This window comes from Mustela nivalis, assembly GCF_964662115.1.
Source record: "Mustela nivalis genome assembly, chromosome: 3".
In the NCBI taxonomy this organism is placed as follows: domain Eukaryota; kingdom Metazoa; phylum Chordata; class Mammalia; order Carnivora; family Mustelidae; genus Mustela; species Mustela nivalis.
This window is the reverse complement of record NC_139022.1, coordinates 138,410,634-138,425,093: the sequence shown is the minus strand read 5'-3', so window position 1 is coordinate 138,425,093 and position 14,460 is coordinate 138,410,634. Positions and strand designations below refer to the sequence as shown.

General features: G+C 44.2%; 1 protein-coding gene and 1 long non-coding RNA gene across 4 annotated transcripts in view; one reads left to right on the top strand and one right to left on the bottom strand.

Moving 5' to 3' along the window:
• LOC309862390 overlaps nucleotides 1-5,174 on the top strand; it is a 24,555-nt gene extending 19,381 nt beyond the window's left edge. The window contains exons 2-3 of one of the 2 annotated variants that reach the window (XR_014310495.1): nucleotides 2,833-3,042; nucleotides 4,931-5,174. This is a non-coding gene — a long non-coding RNA (uncharacterized lncRNA). Of the gene's footprint in view, nucleotides 1-2,832; nucleotides 3,043-4,927 lie in introns of both variants that reach the window. The other variant, XR_014310496.1, reaches the window with a different exon arrangement.
• The window catches only part of SLC36A2 (solute carrier family 36 member 2), a 25,116-nt gene extending 10,656 nt beyond the window's left edge, over nucleotides 1-14,460 (bottom strand). The window contains exons 1-8 of one of the 2 annotated variants that reach the window (XM_082726188.1): nucleotides 14,437-14,460; nucleotides 13,669-13,875; nucleotides 10,605-10,695; nucleotides 9,965-10,053; nucleotides 9,323-9,418; nucleotides 5,902-5,986; nucleotides 3,107-3,325; nucleotides 1,657-1,755 (exon numbers count right to left, since the gene is read on the bottom strand). In XM_082726188.1, the coding sequence (XP_082582314.1) occupies nucleotides 1,657-1,755; nucleotides 3,107-3,325; nucleotides 5,902-5,986; nucleotides 9,323-9,418; nucleotides 9,965-10,053; nucleotides 10,605-10,695; nucleotides 13,669-13,832 (843 nt within the window). In that variant the 5' untranslated portion in view covers nucleotides 13,833-13,875; nucleotides 14,437-14,460. Of the gene's footprint in view, nucleotides 1-1,656; nucleotides 1,756-3,106; nucleotides 3,326-5,901; nucleotides 5,987-9,322; nucleotides 9,419-9,964; nucleotides 10,054-10,604; nucleotides 10,696-13,668; nucleotides 13,944-14,436 lie in introns of those variants that run through there. The other variant, XM_082726187.1, reaches the window with a different exon arrangement.

The following is a 14,460-nucleotide window of genomic DNA, read 5'->3' as shown; positions in this document are numbered from 1 at the left end:
TCCTGGGCTCTGCCCGAAGTTGTGAATGTGTGGGAGTGATGTGAAGTATCAAAACATTGTTCAAAGAAATGAAAGAAGACCCAAATAAATGGATTCAAAGACAATACTGTTAAGGTTTTTACAAAGATATAAAGGCAGTTCAATGGAAAACAGACAGTCTTTTCTACAGATGATGCTGGAACAAATGGGTATTCTGTTAAAAAAAAAAGAAAGTCAACATACAAGCAACTTTATCAAAAATTAACTCAGAATGGATCATAGATCTAAATGTACAATGAAAACCATAAAATACTTAGAAGAAAATATAGGAGAAAATCTTTGTGAACTTGGTTTAGGCAAAATGTTTTTAGATAAAACCCTGAAAGCAGGATCCATAAAATGAAAATTTTGATGTACTGGATTTAAAATTTTGCTCTATGAAAGGCACTGTTAAGAGAATGAAAAGAGAAGTTACAGACTGCAGAAAATATTTGCAATTATATATCCAATAAAGGACTTGGATTTGTAATATATAAAGAATTCTTAAAACTCAAAAGCTCCATTTTTTTTAAAAGTTTGCAAAAGATTGGAACAGATACTGGCCTGAAGAGGATATATAGAGGACAAGCCCACAAAATGAAACTCAAGATCATTGGTCATTAATAAAATGCAAATTAAATAGCAATCAAACATGACTATGAACCCATTAGAATGGCAAAAGAAAAAAAATGCTGACAGGACTATAAGAACTAGCAAGGACGCAGAGCAGCTGGAATGCTCAACCATGCCGGTGGGAAAGCCAAATGGTACAGCCGTTATGAAAACCTGTGTGGTAGTTTGTTATAAAGTTAAACCATATTCATTAATATGTGACTAGCAAACCTACTGCTAGAGAAAAGTTATCTTCACATAAAATCCTGTGCATAAATGCTTGCTTATAGCAGCATTACGCATAGTTGTCAAAAACTAGAAACAACCTAACTGTTCTTCAGCAGGTGAACTCATAAACAAATCATGGTGATGTCTATACAGCGGCAGCTCAGCAATAGAAAGCAGGGAGTTACTGACGCAACAACCCAGGTGATCTTACGTGCAGTCTCAAAGGTTAAGTACTGCGTGATGTCAAGTATAGGACTTTCTGGAAAAGAGAGAACAACAGAGACAGAAAACAGAAAGTGGTTGCCAGGTGTTAGTGGGAGGTGAGAAGCTGACTACAATGGGATGGCATGAGGAAGTTTCCAGTGGTGAGGGAGCTGTTCTGTGTCCTGATTGTGGCACATCTGTGACTCTACGCATTTCCCAAACTTACAGAAATGTACACACCCCCCCACCAAAGTGAATTGTAGCAATGCAAATTAAAAGTAAACAAAATTACATACACAGCACTACCCTTCAAGTGTGGAAACATAAACTATATAATAATCCATTGTAAATATACAGTACTTCCCAGCTTAAAACTGCTTTTGTTTGTTTCATTGGATCCTGTAAATTATCTACCTCTATTTGTCTTGAGTTTAAAAGATTAGGAAACACATGTTGGTTGGAAGATAAATGTTTAATAGATGTATTGAGACAAGAGGTTACTTTCTCCTGTGTGCACACAGAAACCCAGAAACTGAGAGTTCCCAGCTTTTGTTCAGAGGGCCACCCAAAGGATTATCCCAATTCAAAGCTTACCACACCAATGCTTTCAAATGAAAAAACAGCTGTTCCAAAAAAGAGAGAGTAGGTCTTCCAACTTGCTACCAGCGGCAACTGGCTGGGGTCTGGAATTTCCTACAGGAGAGAGAAGTGTAGTAAGACCTTAACTCTCAAAGCATGTTTTGGTTCATTTAAAAGGGGGAGTACTCTGAGAATAGACCTAAATTAAAAAAAAAAAAAAAAAAAAGGAATGTCAAGGAATTGGAAAACTTCAAAAGGAAGTAGGCATCAAAGTTGATTTTAACACGTACACCACCAGATAGTCAGAGGACAGAAGCATTGAGATATTGTCGAAGTACTGAAGGGTCAATACCTCATGGGGGGAGTACGGTTACCAGAATCCTCCAAAAGAAAATTTAATGCACCACAGGCTGGTACAAGCCTGCAGTGTCCATGGACACTAGGAATGTACCAGTGCTTACAGCTGACAGAAACTGCTGTGACTATAGTTAGTGATATTCTCAGGAGTCCATAGTAATTAGTCAGAAGTGAAAGTCCCCTTTTCTTCAATGAGTAATAAAGGGAAAGAAAATGTGTGGAATAAATATGTCACACACCCTGTGACCTGAATGGGACAATAATTACAGAGCCATTTCTCTAACTGGGCAACTTCAAGAATGGTCCAAAAATGAATTGAAGGTAGCTATCTTGTTAGGAAATCCAATTTTGTAGAATTTATTGATGTTGCCTTAAGGAAGATAGGACCTATTTGTAGTTATCCTAAAATATGACTAATTTGGTTTTTTTTTTTTTTTTAACTAAATTCCATGGACGAGATAACTTTTTCTTGAGACTTCTGAAAGATAAGTCTTTCAGATTTATCCAGATATCTGGATGACATGAGAGATATGCTAAGAGCCTTCTGGGCTTAAATTTCTATGTAGTCTTTTCTAGTAAATGGAGGGAAAATCAATATCTACAACTCAACCTTGAAGGCTTTGTAATTTGCATTGTGATGGATTTGCTTGTGGTCTTCTGAGACCATGCCTCTGTGACTAAGTATTATTATTTTTCTCTTGAGTTCCTATGGGTAATTTTGGTACCTGGAATGGTAGCCTAGAGGATGTAAGACCATAGGTAATTTGCTAAATTCCAGCTTTAGTAGGAGATCATGCTTTTCATTTGCCTTTTGCTGCTATCCAACCATTATAGGAATGGTCTGTGGTTCACCAATCAAGATGTATCCCTTGAAAAGCAAAATTTTTTTTCAAAGACCAGAATTCAACAAGGATTAGAATAGCAACATAAAAGAGGACCTATCCAGAAGAATGAGATTGCACAGAGACATCTTCGTGGAAAGAATGGTACAATGGTACGAGACTCAAGAGTAAGGTTCACGCCTATCCTCAGGGTTGGCCTTAGGTAGGTATCAGTCTATTATATCAATAATAAAGCTCTGCCCGCTGGAGGAGTCAGGTCCACTAACCTGGACAATATACTGGGTGATAATGATCAAGCTGACCAGCATGCTGATGTTGGCCAACATGGAGAAGATGGTCAAGACCCTGAGATTCCGGATGAGGACCAGCAGCACCAGGAAGGGCAGGAAGGAGAGCATGTAGAGTCGAGAGTCCATGGTGGGAGTCAGAATCACTGTCTCATTGTAATGGCAGCTATTGGTGGTCCCATTAACGGCTTCCACTATCTGAGGAAGGAACGGGAAGAGGAAAGAGGGAAGAGTCAATACATCTACTGGCCACATGGTTAGCTTAGTGCCTGGCCCATAACCAAACTCCCTCACACAAAACAAGTCTCACATGCCAGGGCCTCACAATGAGTTAGAGTTTCCTTTGCTTAAAACAAAAATAACCCATCACTTACTGTTTCTTAATCAGAGTAATACTGGCATTTGAGCGAGAGAATTACTCCTTGTGAGGACTGGACCATTATCTGCAGGACATTTAGCATCCACCCAGTAAAAGCTATTTCCATCCCCCAATCATTGTGACAAACAAGAAACACCCCCTCTGCACACAGTACAAACACCACCCTGAAGTCCGGGGATATAGGGGGAGGAGAGGGTTGGTACTACCCTAGTTTAGAATCAGCCTGACTTAATGGGTACCGTCTTACTGTGCAAGCAATATTGCAGAGCATTGCAGAACAATTAGGGACTAGAATTAGGCAAGAAGGAGATGTAAAAACAATGGTGATCTCAGTACACATTGGTAGCCAAAATGATGTCTAGGAATATATTCATCTATGCATTTTCTACACCATATCACAAATTACATGTATTATACTCATCTTTTTTTTTTTTTTTTTTTTACAAGACCACAATCACAGCATATGCTCTTATTTTGAAATCTCCTTTTCACTTAAGAACACACAAACATGGTCACTTAAATGAACCATTAAGTCTTGTTTTTTTCCAATTCCTCACCTTCTGGTTCCTTTCAATAGGAAAAGTACTAGAAACATTAGCAGGCATTCATGGCCCCCATCATGGGCCCCATTCAAGTCTCCCAAAGTCCACACCTTCCTACAACCAATTTTATGGCCTCTCCTGAGCAGGGCTGTACATTCCTGCCTCCAGGTATTCACTCCCCCCTCCCTCACTGCTGCCCCTACTCCTCAAACCTGTCCTTCAACACCCTGCTTGGTGGCACCTCTGTAAAGGAGCCTTCCCTTGTTGCAATGGTCTTTTCTGCCCCCGCATATTTTTGCCCCTTAAGTTCACCGTGAAGCGGCCCTGTCTTCAGAGGATTGTTGGTGGTGTCCTGACCCAGCACCAAAATATATTGAGAGCTAGCTTGTTTGGTTTAGAATGCATCCTATGTAGCCTGCAAACTCTTGGAGAGAATGCTTGCCTTGTCTCTAGACAGATGATAACGTTCGGCTGATAGCAAACTGATTTCCCAGTAGCAGTCTGGCGACATGTTTTAAGAGCCTTCAAACAACCAAACTATTTGATCCAGTAATTTTACTTTAAGGAATATATACCAAAGAAATAAAGGGGTGTACAAAACCTTCCACAGATTATAGCAGAAAAACAAAGGGAAACAAATAAAATATCCAACAAGAGAAGACTACATCCTGGCCAGTCTGTGTGATGAAATATTATGAAATTGGTAAAAATTACATTAAAAAAACATAAGGACAAAAAAATGTGAGCACATTACAAAATGCTAACTAGTTAATACTAACTTAAAACAATAACCACGAGTGGTTGAATTAATAATTTTCTTTCTTTTTTCTTCCTTCTTCCCCTTCTTCTTAATTTTTTATTTTATTTTATTTTTTTAAGTAGACTCAATGCCCAGCATGGAGTCCAACAGAGAGCTTGAACTCACGACCCTGAGATGAAGGCATGAGCTGAGATGAAGAGTCAGATGTTTACGCAACTGAGCCACCCAGTCGCCCCAATTTTCTTTCACTTTGAAAAGTAATATAGCAGTGTTCAAGAACTTGAGCTCTGATGTTGAAAGGCCTGGATTTTTAATCTTGGCTTTGTGGTCTTCTACACATTATAGAGTTTATAGTTTCAGTTTTCTCAACAAAATAGGAATAACCACAGTACCTACCGTGATAAGGCCCTAGAGACAACTAAATGGGGGAAAGCAGACATAATACTTCCTGTTTCTGACATAGAATAGCAGCTAACTTTGAATGCATGCTATTTTTTTCCTTCTAATTTCTTTACATTTCTAAATTTCTGATATTACAATAAACAAACAAAAAGAGCCCTAAAGAATAATTTCTTTTTTAATAATTTCTTTTTTAAACTCACTGATTGACTAAGGATAGCCTTTGTTACTACCCACCATATTTTGCTTATATTGCTACAAGATAACTTCTGGGCTAGATCAAAACAACTTCCTGGAGACAACAACTGTTAAACCAGAGGTTAAGCAACTAAAGGTGGATAAAGATGGTCCAAAGATGAGGGATCATCCAAAAAGAGCCGGATCAGTCTCAGGAGAGTTAGGGATGATCAAGCTCCAAGGCAGGGCAACTGACAAAATTCTAGGTTTGTACCAGCTCAGTGTTAGAGACCGGCTTTGAGAACAGGCCCAAGATACTGGAAAGATTAAACACTTGCAGAACAGATCAGTGAACCGGGGAAATCTGGATTCCTTCATAACATCTAGTTTAACTTCCTTTGTTGTACTCCTGAGGACATTAGGAGCCCAAAAGAAGAAGCCACATTTGCTGAACACCTCACAGAGGACCCTCCTCCTCCACATCCTTTCCTCTTCCACCTTCTCTGGAACACTCTACCTGTTTTAAATTATCAGCCAGAAACACAATGTACACACAGCAGAAACCCAGCTGGGTGACTATAAGGAAGAAGCTCACGATATTCCTGGAAGAGAGGAGAAAGAAAACATGTTATAAAAGAAGAGTTGGTCTGTCGTTTCTAGTTCCGTCCCCAGGGGTTGGTGACCTGGTACCAGCACCCTCACTTCTGCTAGTGCAGTCAACAATGGGCTCTAAGAAGGGAGGTAACAATCATTCCTTATTATTAAAAAAAAAAAGTGTTTCTCAACCACCCTCACACTCCCAGCTCAGCAAGTGGGGAAATTCTTCATAGTTGGGAGCCTCCCCCAGCACCTGGCTCTGGCATTCCTCATAATTGATATTAATTGATGTATAGAAACAAGCACACCATTTTTATTAGCTATCATTAACATGGAAATTTTTTCTACCATGCGCCAGACGCCATATTAGGCTCTGAGGGAAACACAAATAACACATGGTCCCCTGACTGAGTGGTGAATAGATCAGTGACCAAAAAAGAATCGGCACTCAGGACCATGGTGAAAAGGACAGTTTATCCTAATTATAGAGCAGATAGCCTTCATGGAAAAACCAATACCTGAGCAGGAGTCCCTTGGGAAGGGGAAGAAAGAGAGAAATTTTTAAAAAAGACTGAGGAGGAGAGGTGGAGAGGAAGGAGTGAGGAAAGCACTTCAGCAGAGGGAGAAGGTAGATTTCTCTGGTTGTGGGGAATCCACTGGAGGGGCTAGACTCAAGATAGGTAGACTGTGTAGCAGATTCTTATAATAACAGAGGTGTCCAGCAGCCTGGACAAAGACATGGTTATTAGGAGGAGAGAATTAAAGCAATTTAAGAGGTACTAGGGAGCTAGAACTTACAGAACTTGGTGACCACTAACCTCTGGCAGAAAGGGAAATGTTCAGAGTTTCCTGACAGGCTTTGGCTAGGACAATGAAATGAACTGGAAAGAAGGAACAGGTTTCGGGGGAAGAGGAAGTGACACATTCAGTATCTGAATTGTTGAGCCTAAGGCTCCTACAGTTCAGGAGATGACTACATATGAGGGTCCTGAACTATTGATTTGTCAGTAATGGATAAAGCCCTAAGAAGGCAGGTCAGTTTTGGGGAGTGCACAGAGGGAGGAGGTGAGAAGCCAGTGTCCCAAACCCTAGAGAACACCAGGAGCCTGTAATGAAAGCCAGGGGCTGGCCAGAGAGGTAAGTGGGAAACTAGGGGTGAGGGAAGAGTTTAATAGCAGCCAAGGGAGGAGAAAACATCTGAAGAAGAGAATGTTTAATTGTACCCACACTGTTGAGAGGTTCTCTAAGTTGAAGAAGGGGCAACAAGGAGGTTGTTTAGAACGTAGGCAGAAAGAACTTCAACAGAAGTCTCAGGACAGAAAAGCCAGGTGACCCACGGAAGGGGTGTGAACCAGATGGATGGAAGTAAAGTCAGAATGTGAGATGTTCTTTCACGGAGCTAAGTGTGAGCTTCAGTCTTGATGGTGCCCATTCTGCTCATCATTGTAGACCCACTGTCACAACCCATCTGGACACACTGCAGGTACTCAACAGCTCTCTGTTGAATACGCAGCTGCTGAATAGGAGATTGGGTGGTGGCTACAGGACGGTGTGAGGTCCAGGAAACTTTATGAGTTTATTTCACTATTTTTTAAGATGGAGACACGTGAATGCATTTAAATGTTGATTGGAAGAGCCCATAGATCCAAAGAGAAGTTCAAGTTATAGGAGAGGAGGTAATTAGGGGACCCAGGTCCCTAAGGAGAGCAGGAAGAGCTGCTTTATATGTCCAATGATGGGTAGAAGGATTTGAGGGGTAAGTGACAGACAGAGCCTCTTCTTGGGTCACACACTGGAAAAATTCTGGTCATCATCCCAAAGCCTTCTGAGTCTGCTCAGAGGCTGAATGTATTGTCAGGATGTGAACAGGCTTTGGGCCAAGAGCGGTGCCAGGGCCACCATGCATTGCAGACTACATTTCGTGAGAGAGTGCAGAGCAGGGCTGGAATGTTTTAGAGTATCATAATTCAAGAGAGACTTTGACCTAGATGGTACTCAGAAAAGAGCATGTGGACAGAGTGGGCACAGGCCTGAAAACAAAGACAAAAGAGCAGATTTAGTCCCAAGTACCGAGAAAGGAGGGGGTTGATTGTTCTGTGTCAGTCCCGAAAGCAAAAGGTGGGAGTTGCTGGAGGAGGACATCAGCTCAGCAAAGGGTGCTTAACATGTTTGTTTGTTTTTAACACTTTTCTTCTTACTATAAATTCTCTCCCTAAGGGATGTCTTCTGCGCCCTGGCTTCATGGCTGATGACTTCAGTTCTGTATGTCCTACATGAAGACAGGTTAAAAATGTACATATCCCTGCCCGTTTGACATCTAAAACCCAACTTGTCTAAACTTAAAGTCATCAGAAATCTGAGTCAACCTTGACTTTCCTTTTTCCCACAGTCCTGGGATCCAAAGCATAACCCAAATTCACTTTTCTCTACCCCCACTGCTACCAGCTTGGTCACAGCTGTTATTGTTCTCTCCTCGGACATTGCCAATAGCCCCCTCATGGATCTGACCTGTTTCTCACAATGTATTCTCCTAACAGAAGCCAGACAGATGTTTAAACAATGCAAATGTGATCACTTGCCTGATTAAAACCTTCCAGTGGCTTCTTTGTGGTATTAAAGAAAAGAACAAAAACCTTTAAAAAGAGGGTCTACAATGTAGAGTTTGCTTGGAACCCTGGATCCTTCTGCAGCCTCATCTCATTGACTCTGCCCTCAAGCTCCCTTTGTTCTGTACCTTGAAACTGTCACACATTCCATCTAGCTTCAGACCTTCACTGAAAGAGCTCTGCTCTTTCATCTTCCGGGAAGGCAATCTAGGCTCCTGCCCACTTCAACTTAGGTAATTGCTTATTCTTAAGAATTCCTTCCTTCAGGGCTCATCTCAACTGTTCCCTCCTAGGAAACCCACATGAGCCCACACACATTGCCTTATCTGCTCAGTAACAACTAGTATTTCCTTCCTTCATCACACTCATCCTAGTGGTTATGAAGTGATTGTCTCCTAACCTGTGTGATGCTCGTCTTTCCTGCTGGATAATGGGTTCTGTGGTAGCAAAGCCTGTTTGCCTTGCTCCCCACAGTATTTCCAGGGCCTGGTACATAGTCCAACAGGATAAACATAGTTTAATAAAGAAGTGAATAATACTAAAGCTGAAAAAAAAAAAGGAAAGTATACAAGGTGGGGTCCTAGATCAGGAAGATTTCCAGTGAACCCCTTCCATGTGGAAAGCCCAATATTCTGTGCCACGTGAGCCAGCTTTCCAGGGAAGAAGGCATCTCTGACAGCCATATTTCCTCCTCCTCTAGCTCACTCCACTTCAGGTAGAGCAAGAACAAGGTACCTTCCCCAGTGGGCATGGGTCCGGAGCCAGGCGCTGGGGCTGGCCTCCAGTCCGTGCATCACCGTGTCACCATAGTCCATGAAGGGCTTGTTAAGCCTGTAGGAGAAAGTGCATATAGAGTTAGCAAGAGGGTGTTTAGCCTCAGATCCTGTATTAAAAGGTCTTCAGACACACAGGAAGGCAGGACCCAGCTGGAGGAGAAAGAACACTGGGGGCAGAGACCTAAGTTCTAGTTCAGACTTAGACACCTGGCAGTATTTCCTGGGTGGCTTGTTTTCCTTACCTGTCAAGCGGGTGGTTCCCCCAGAACCAGGGTAATAAAGCACACCTCATGTGGGAATAGCAGTTTTCCTATCCAGGATCCCAATGGATTCTCATCACAATTCTGAGGCAGGGTTAGGCATGGATTGTTTATGCCCAATTTACAGAGGAGCCAAGCAGATAATCCCAGTGGCCTGACTGAGATCACCTAATGAGTCACGTGGCAGAGCCTCACCTTAGGTCCGTGTCCCAAATGCTTTTCTCTTTTTCTTAGCCTTGTTAGAAGAAAGAAGTAAACTCTTGTTTTATGTAGGATGTTTCTGGGACATCCCTGAGAACCCAGGACCAAAGCAATTGACATGAGGATGCTGTTTTCCTTACCTGTGGCAGAAGTGCTGGGCACACCTGACCAGGATGTGCATGCAGTGGCAGGCAGTGAAGCCCATGGCCAGCAAACTGAGCGGACCCATCTGAGGGAAGGGGGAGCCAAGGGAAAAGGGAGGAGAGAAGGGAATGGATTTAGGAAGAACTTTGCAAAGACGGATTTGGTAGCACGGATACCATTTGGCACTCAAGGAACTTTCTAGAAAACTGGTTTGGAAGTCCTTTTTGGCAGCAATAATGGTGCTTTCAAATATAATCTCAAGTAGTACTCCAATAAAGTACATAAAGCAATTACAATGGGACTCAGGATTCTGACCCTTAGTGACCTCAGAGGTGTCTACATGTCCTAGTGCTACATAAAGCACAATCAGAAAACTCGTCATTGTCCAACTCCTGCATTCTCCAAGGGAGAAAACTGAGCCTCAAAGAAGGGACAAACGACTCACCAGGGCCACTCCAATTCGTGACAGAGCCAGAACTCAAACGCTGGCTGATGTCTAGACTCCGGGTCTGGACCAAGCTGCCTCCGAGAAAGACTGCTTCTTGCATCCCATTATAAAGTCTGAGAGCCTCTCCTCCCACTTACTTCCCCTTCCAACCCTGTCATGCTGGCCCTACCTGCAGCACCCCATCTTACCAGGATGCCTGCATTCTTCACAGCCAGCGGTAGTCCCAGGATCCCTGTACCCATGTTGCCTTTCACCAGGTGAACCAAGGTCTGGAAGGCTCTAAAGGAGAGGAAAGAGACATGAGGGTGTAGGTGTGTGAAGGTGAGGAGGTCCAACAGGCATTCCCTCATGACATGCCAACACCTGAGTTCAGCTGGAGAGGTGGGCTCCTGGCCATCTCTCTGTCCCCATGGTCTTGATTGGCACCTTTGGGTCCCCTATAGGGTGACCAACCATCTCAGTTTGCCTGTCATGGTTTTAGCAGTTAACACTCAACATATGCCATGATAATATTTACTATATATCAGGTACTATGCTAAGTACTTAACCCATATTACCACATTTAATTCTCTTGTCAAGCCTAGGAAGTACATTATTGCCCTTATTTTGCTGCTGAGGAAACTGAGGCATAGAGATTTTTTTTTAATGGTATGTCCAGAGACACACGGGGGGAGTCAGGATTTGAACTCAGAAATGCCTCCGCATCCCTGTTATTCACCCCGCTTCTACTGGACCACCTCCCGGAAATAGGCCCAGAGAGACACATAAAAGGAAAAATCCTATTTTGTAATGACAGAAATGGAAGCTCAGAAAGGGGATGGCCCAAGGTCATAAAACTAGTAGCTGACACAGGATTGAACTCAGAGAAAAGGGAAAAGGGCCAGCAGCAAAGAGACTTCATGGTGACTTCTGAATTAAAGAGGCCCCCAGATGGGGTCTGTTGAGATAAGGTCATTTGAGGATTGGGCTCCAGGGGAATTTTTTTGGCCTCAGGCCAAGACCTCAAACTGGGGAAAGGCATGTCTCCTTCCACCCCAATCAAAAATAAAAATAAAAAAATAAAAACTCCGATCCCCTCTTTAAGACAGATGGGAAAGTGGTCTGAAGGGCATCTGTAAGGATAAGTTCCAGGGAGGTACACTCTGTTGACGAATTACGGAACAACCTGTCACTATACCTCTTTGTACCTGGACCAGGTTGGACCAAGCTGAGTGTTGGATTTACATCCACAACTTCAGAAACATTGGAAATTCCCTGGAAGAGGTTTTCAGAGAAGACACTATAAAGGGCACCAGAGGTATTCTGGAAGGAGCCTGGTCTCTAAGGTTGAATGAACGAGGGATTAAATTCCAAGGCCACTACTTACTTAACTAGCTGTGTCATCTTGGCCAACAGGTTTACTTTGCTGAGCCTCTGTAAACGTTGGGAGGAATGATATTTTGAAAGAATTGCCCCAACCACCCTTATCTTTGTGTTAATCCCTAGAACCTCTGGCTTTCTCAGCATCTGCCCATGGATTTGTTACGGGTTAAAGAGAACAATTGAGGGAGAATGTGGGCGGAGAGTGCTGTGCCCTTCTCTCCCTCTGTGGGTGTCAGCATCGCTGACCCAGCCCCAGCGCTCATGCCCTACGGCCCTCCAATAATGGGCTTGTTTTGCAACAGGGAAAGGGTCAACAGGTCGCTTTAGAAATGTCTAACCAAAGGACTTAAGAAATCAGAATTTAACTTTGGGCCCCGCAGCTGACTTGGGAACTTAGGGTGGTGAGCTGGGCAGAGCGCTGGGCTGGGAGGCAGGGCACTGGTGGTCTAGCCCCAAGTCCTTTGGTGACCTTGGCCTTGCAAGGTATTCATAGAAGCCAGCTTTTAAGGGTGCTGTGTTTGGGGGCTTTATGTGCAAGTCACCTTTGCAGCCCTCCTGGGAGGAGTGAACTGTCATTTCACAGAGGAGAAACTGGGGCAGAGAGTTCTGTCTCTTGCTTGAGCTGGTTAGCAGCTAAGTGGGCATCTGAAACCACGTGAGCTGACCTGAGTTCCACACTTGCCCGACTTGTTTCTCTTCTGCTCCAAACCATGAGGGCCCCTCTAGTTCTCTCATGCTTTACTGTTTTTGATCCTCAAGTAGCTGAAATTGCCACCAAACCACATAATCAGTTTAGGACACAAGAGCTGGTAGGTTCCCCCAAGGCCTCTGATTGAGAAATATCCCTGCTCTGCTGTGGATGGCCCAAGGCCTGGAGAGTACATTCTCAGTGTCAGGAATTCACAGCCCCCAGGATTAGCCCCTGGGGGCAAATGAACCCTATTGGTGCTCTAGACCTAACAATGGAAGGGGGTTTCACCTGCCCTTCTGGTAACTTCTCCTAGCTTGCTGCACACTCCCTCCCAACAGATGTAATTCCCACAGGCGGTCTCTTTAAATTCGCACTGTCACCCCTTTACCCCTGTTTTGCATATGGAGGACTCTAGGCTGGGGGAAGGGAAGGTACAGAATCACTAGTTGAGCGCAGCTGTTCTTTCTACTGTACCAGTGCTGTCAACATTTTCTTCTTAAAGTAGCAGCACTCTCCAGCAGGCCAACCACCCACATTTCCTAAGGGGACTAGCCACTAGGCTTGGGCAGTGGAGGCGGTGATTGCTGAGCCCCATAGTGTCTCTCCCCCTCCTAAACTCCTTCTGCAGACCCTTCCTGGTCATGGTTTGCAAGCCTCCCCAACCCCCACACACACCACAGGGAGGTAGAAGAAAGTCTTCCACATCCTGTGCTTTCAATGTCCTCACCACTGAAACATGGGCCAAAGTAGAAGTCAGAATGACTGGAGGAAGGAGTCAGACAGGAGTCGATGCCTGGTTGTCAGTGAGGCCGCGGTTTTAAGGTTAGAACTCAACTCCTTGGAGAAAGTTAGGGATTCTGTCAATGGTCAGGACTGACCGGGAGCAAAGCTGACTTAGGGCCAGCACTGGATTCTAGGGCCCATCCTACCAATGACCCAGTGCATGGCCGGCGGTAACTGGGACTTAGTGTCCCCACCCTATGGAGTGTGGGACCATGAGAGCCTAGGGCTTTCTGAGTCCCTGCTCCTGCCCCTGTAACCTCTCACCTTGACTCAGTCTCTGCCTGCACTTTTTTTGACCTTGGTTTTCCCATCTGCATAATGGGCTGGGCGTCAGACACAGCTGCACTAGGATTTTTGTCAATGCAAGCTTGCAGGCTCAGAGGCAGAAATGGGAGGTGGCAGAAAAAAGCACTCACGTTATACCCTTGGTCTTCTTTAAGCCTGGTGACTCGGAAGGATGTCCATCCCAGAAACTGGAGTCCTTGCTCTGTAGCTTCTTGGCGCTTTGGGGAGGGGACCTGAGGTCCAGTTTGAGGTCAACAGTGCCCTGGGGACCCCCGGCACTCTTTGTCACAGGCATGATTGCTTCGGAGAGAGGGCTCTGGGTGGGGAGGAGGTCTGCTCTGCAAGCAGGAAGGTGTCTGTCAGGTGCAAACCCCAGCTCAGCGGCTGTGCCTCAGGAGGTTCTGGCGGAGCTGGAATGAGGCTCCGCCCACCTCCCCCGGAGTTTGCTCCTCCTGCCCCAAGAAGCCCCAGCAGCTAGAACAGAGAGGCAGGAACAGATTCGGGAGGGGAGTCATCCACCTCACCTAAGAGCAGTGACAATACCCCTCATTTTCCTAACTAACAGGTATGAAGCACTTCACTAAGAGACAGACATTCTCCTGAATGCTTTAGTTATATTTTCTCATTTATCCCTATAAATTAAATAATGAAGAAATCAGACTCTGAACTAAAGAGACCTGCCCAATGTCACACAGCCAGAAAGTGAAAGAGTAGGGACCAGGCTTTTTAATTAATACCCTCTTTCTGTCTCCAGGAGAATACCTCCACACCCCATCTCCTTATTCATCCCAGGTTAAGGGCTCCACTTCCCACTGGCTGACAACCGTTGAAAAGCATCCTTCCGGGAGATCCTCTTCCCTGGGAAAAGTTAGGAGGAAAAGAAGCAAGCACTCACTCACCTCTAGCTGCTTCTTAGCTTTTGT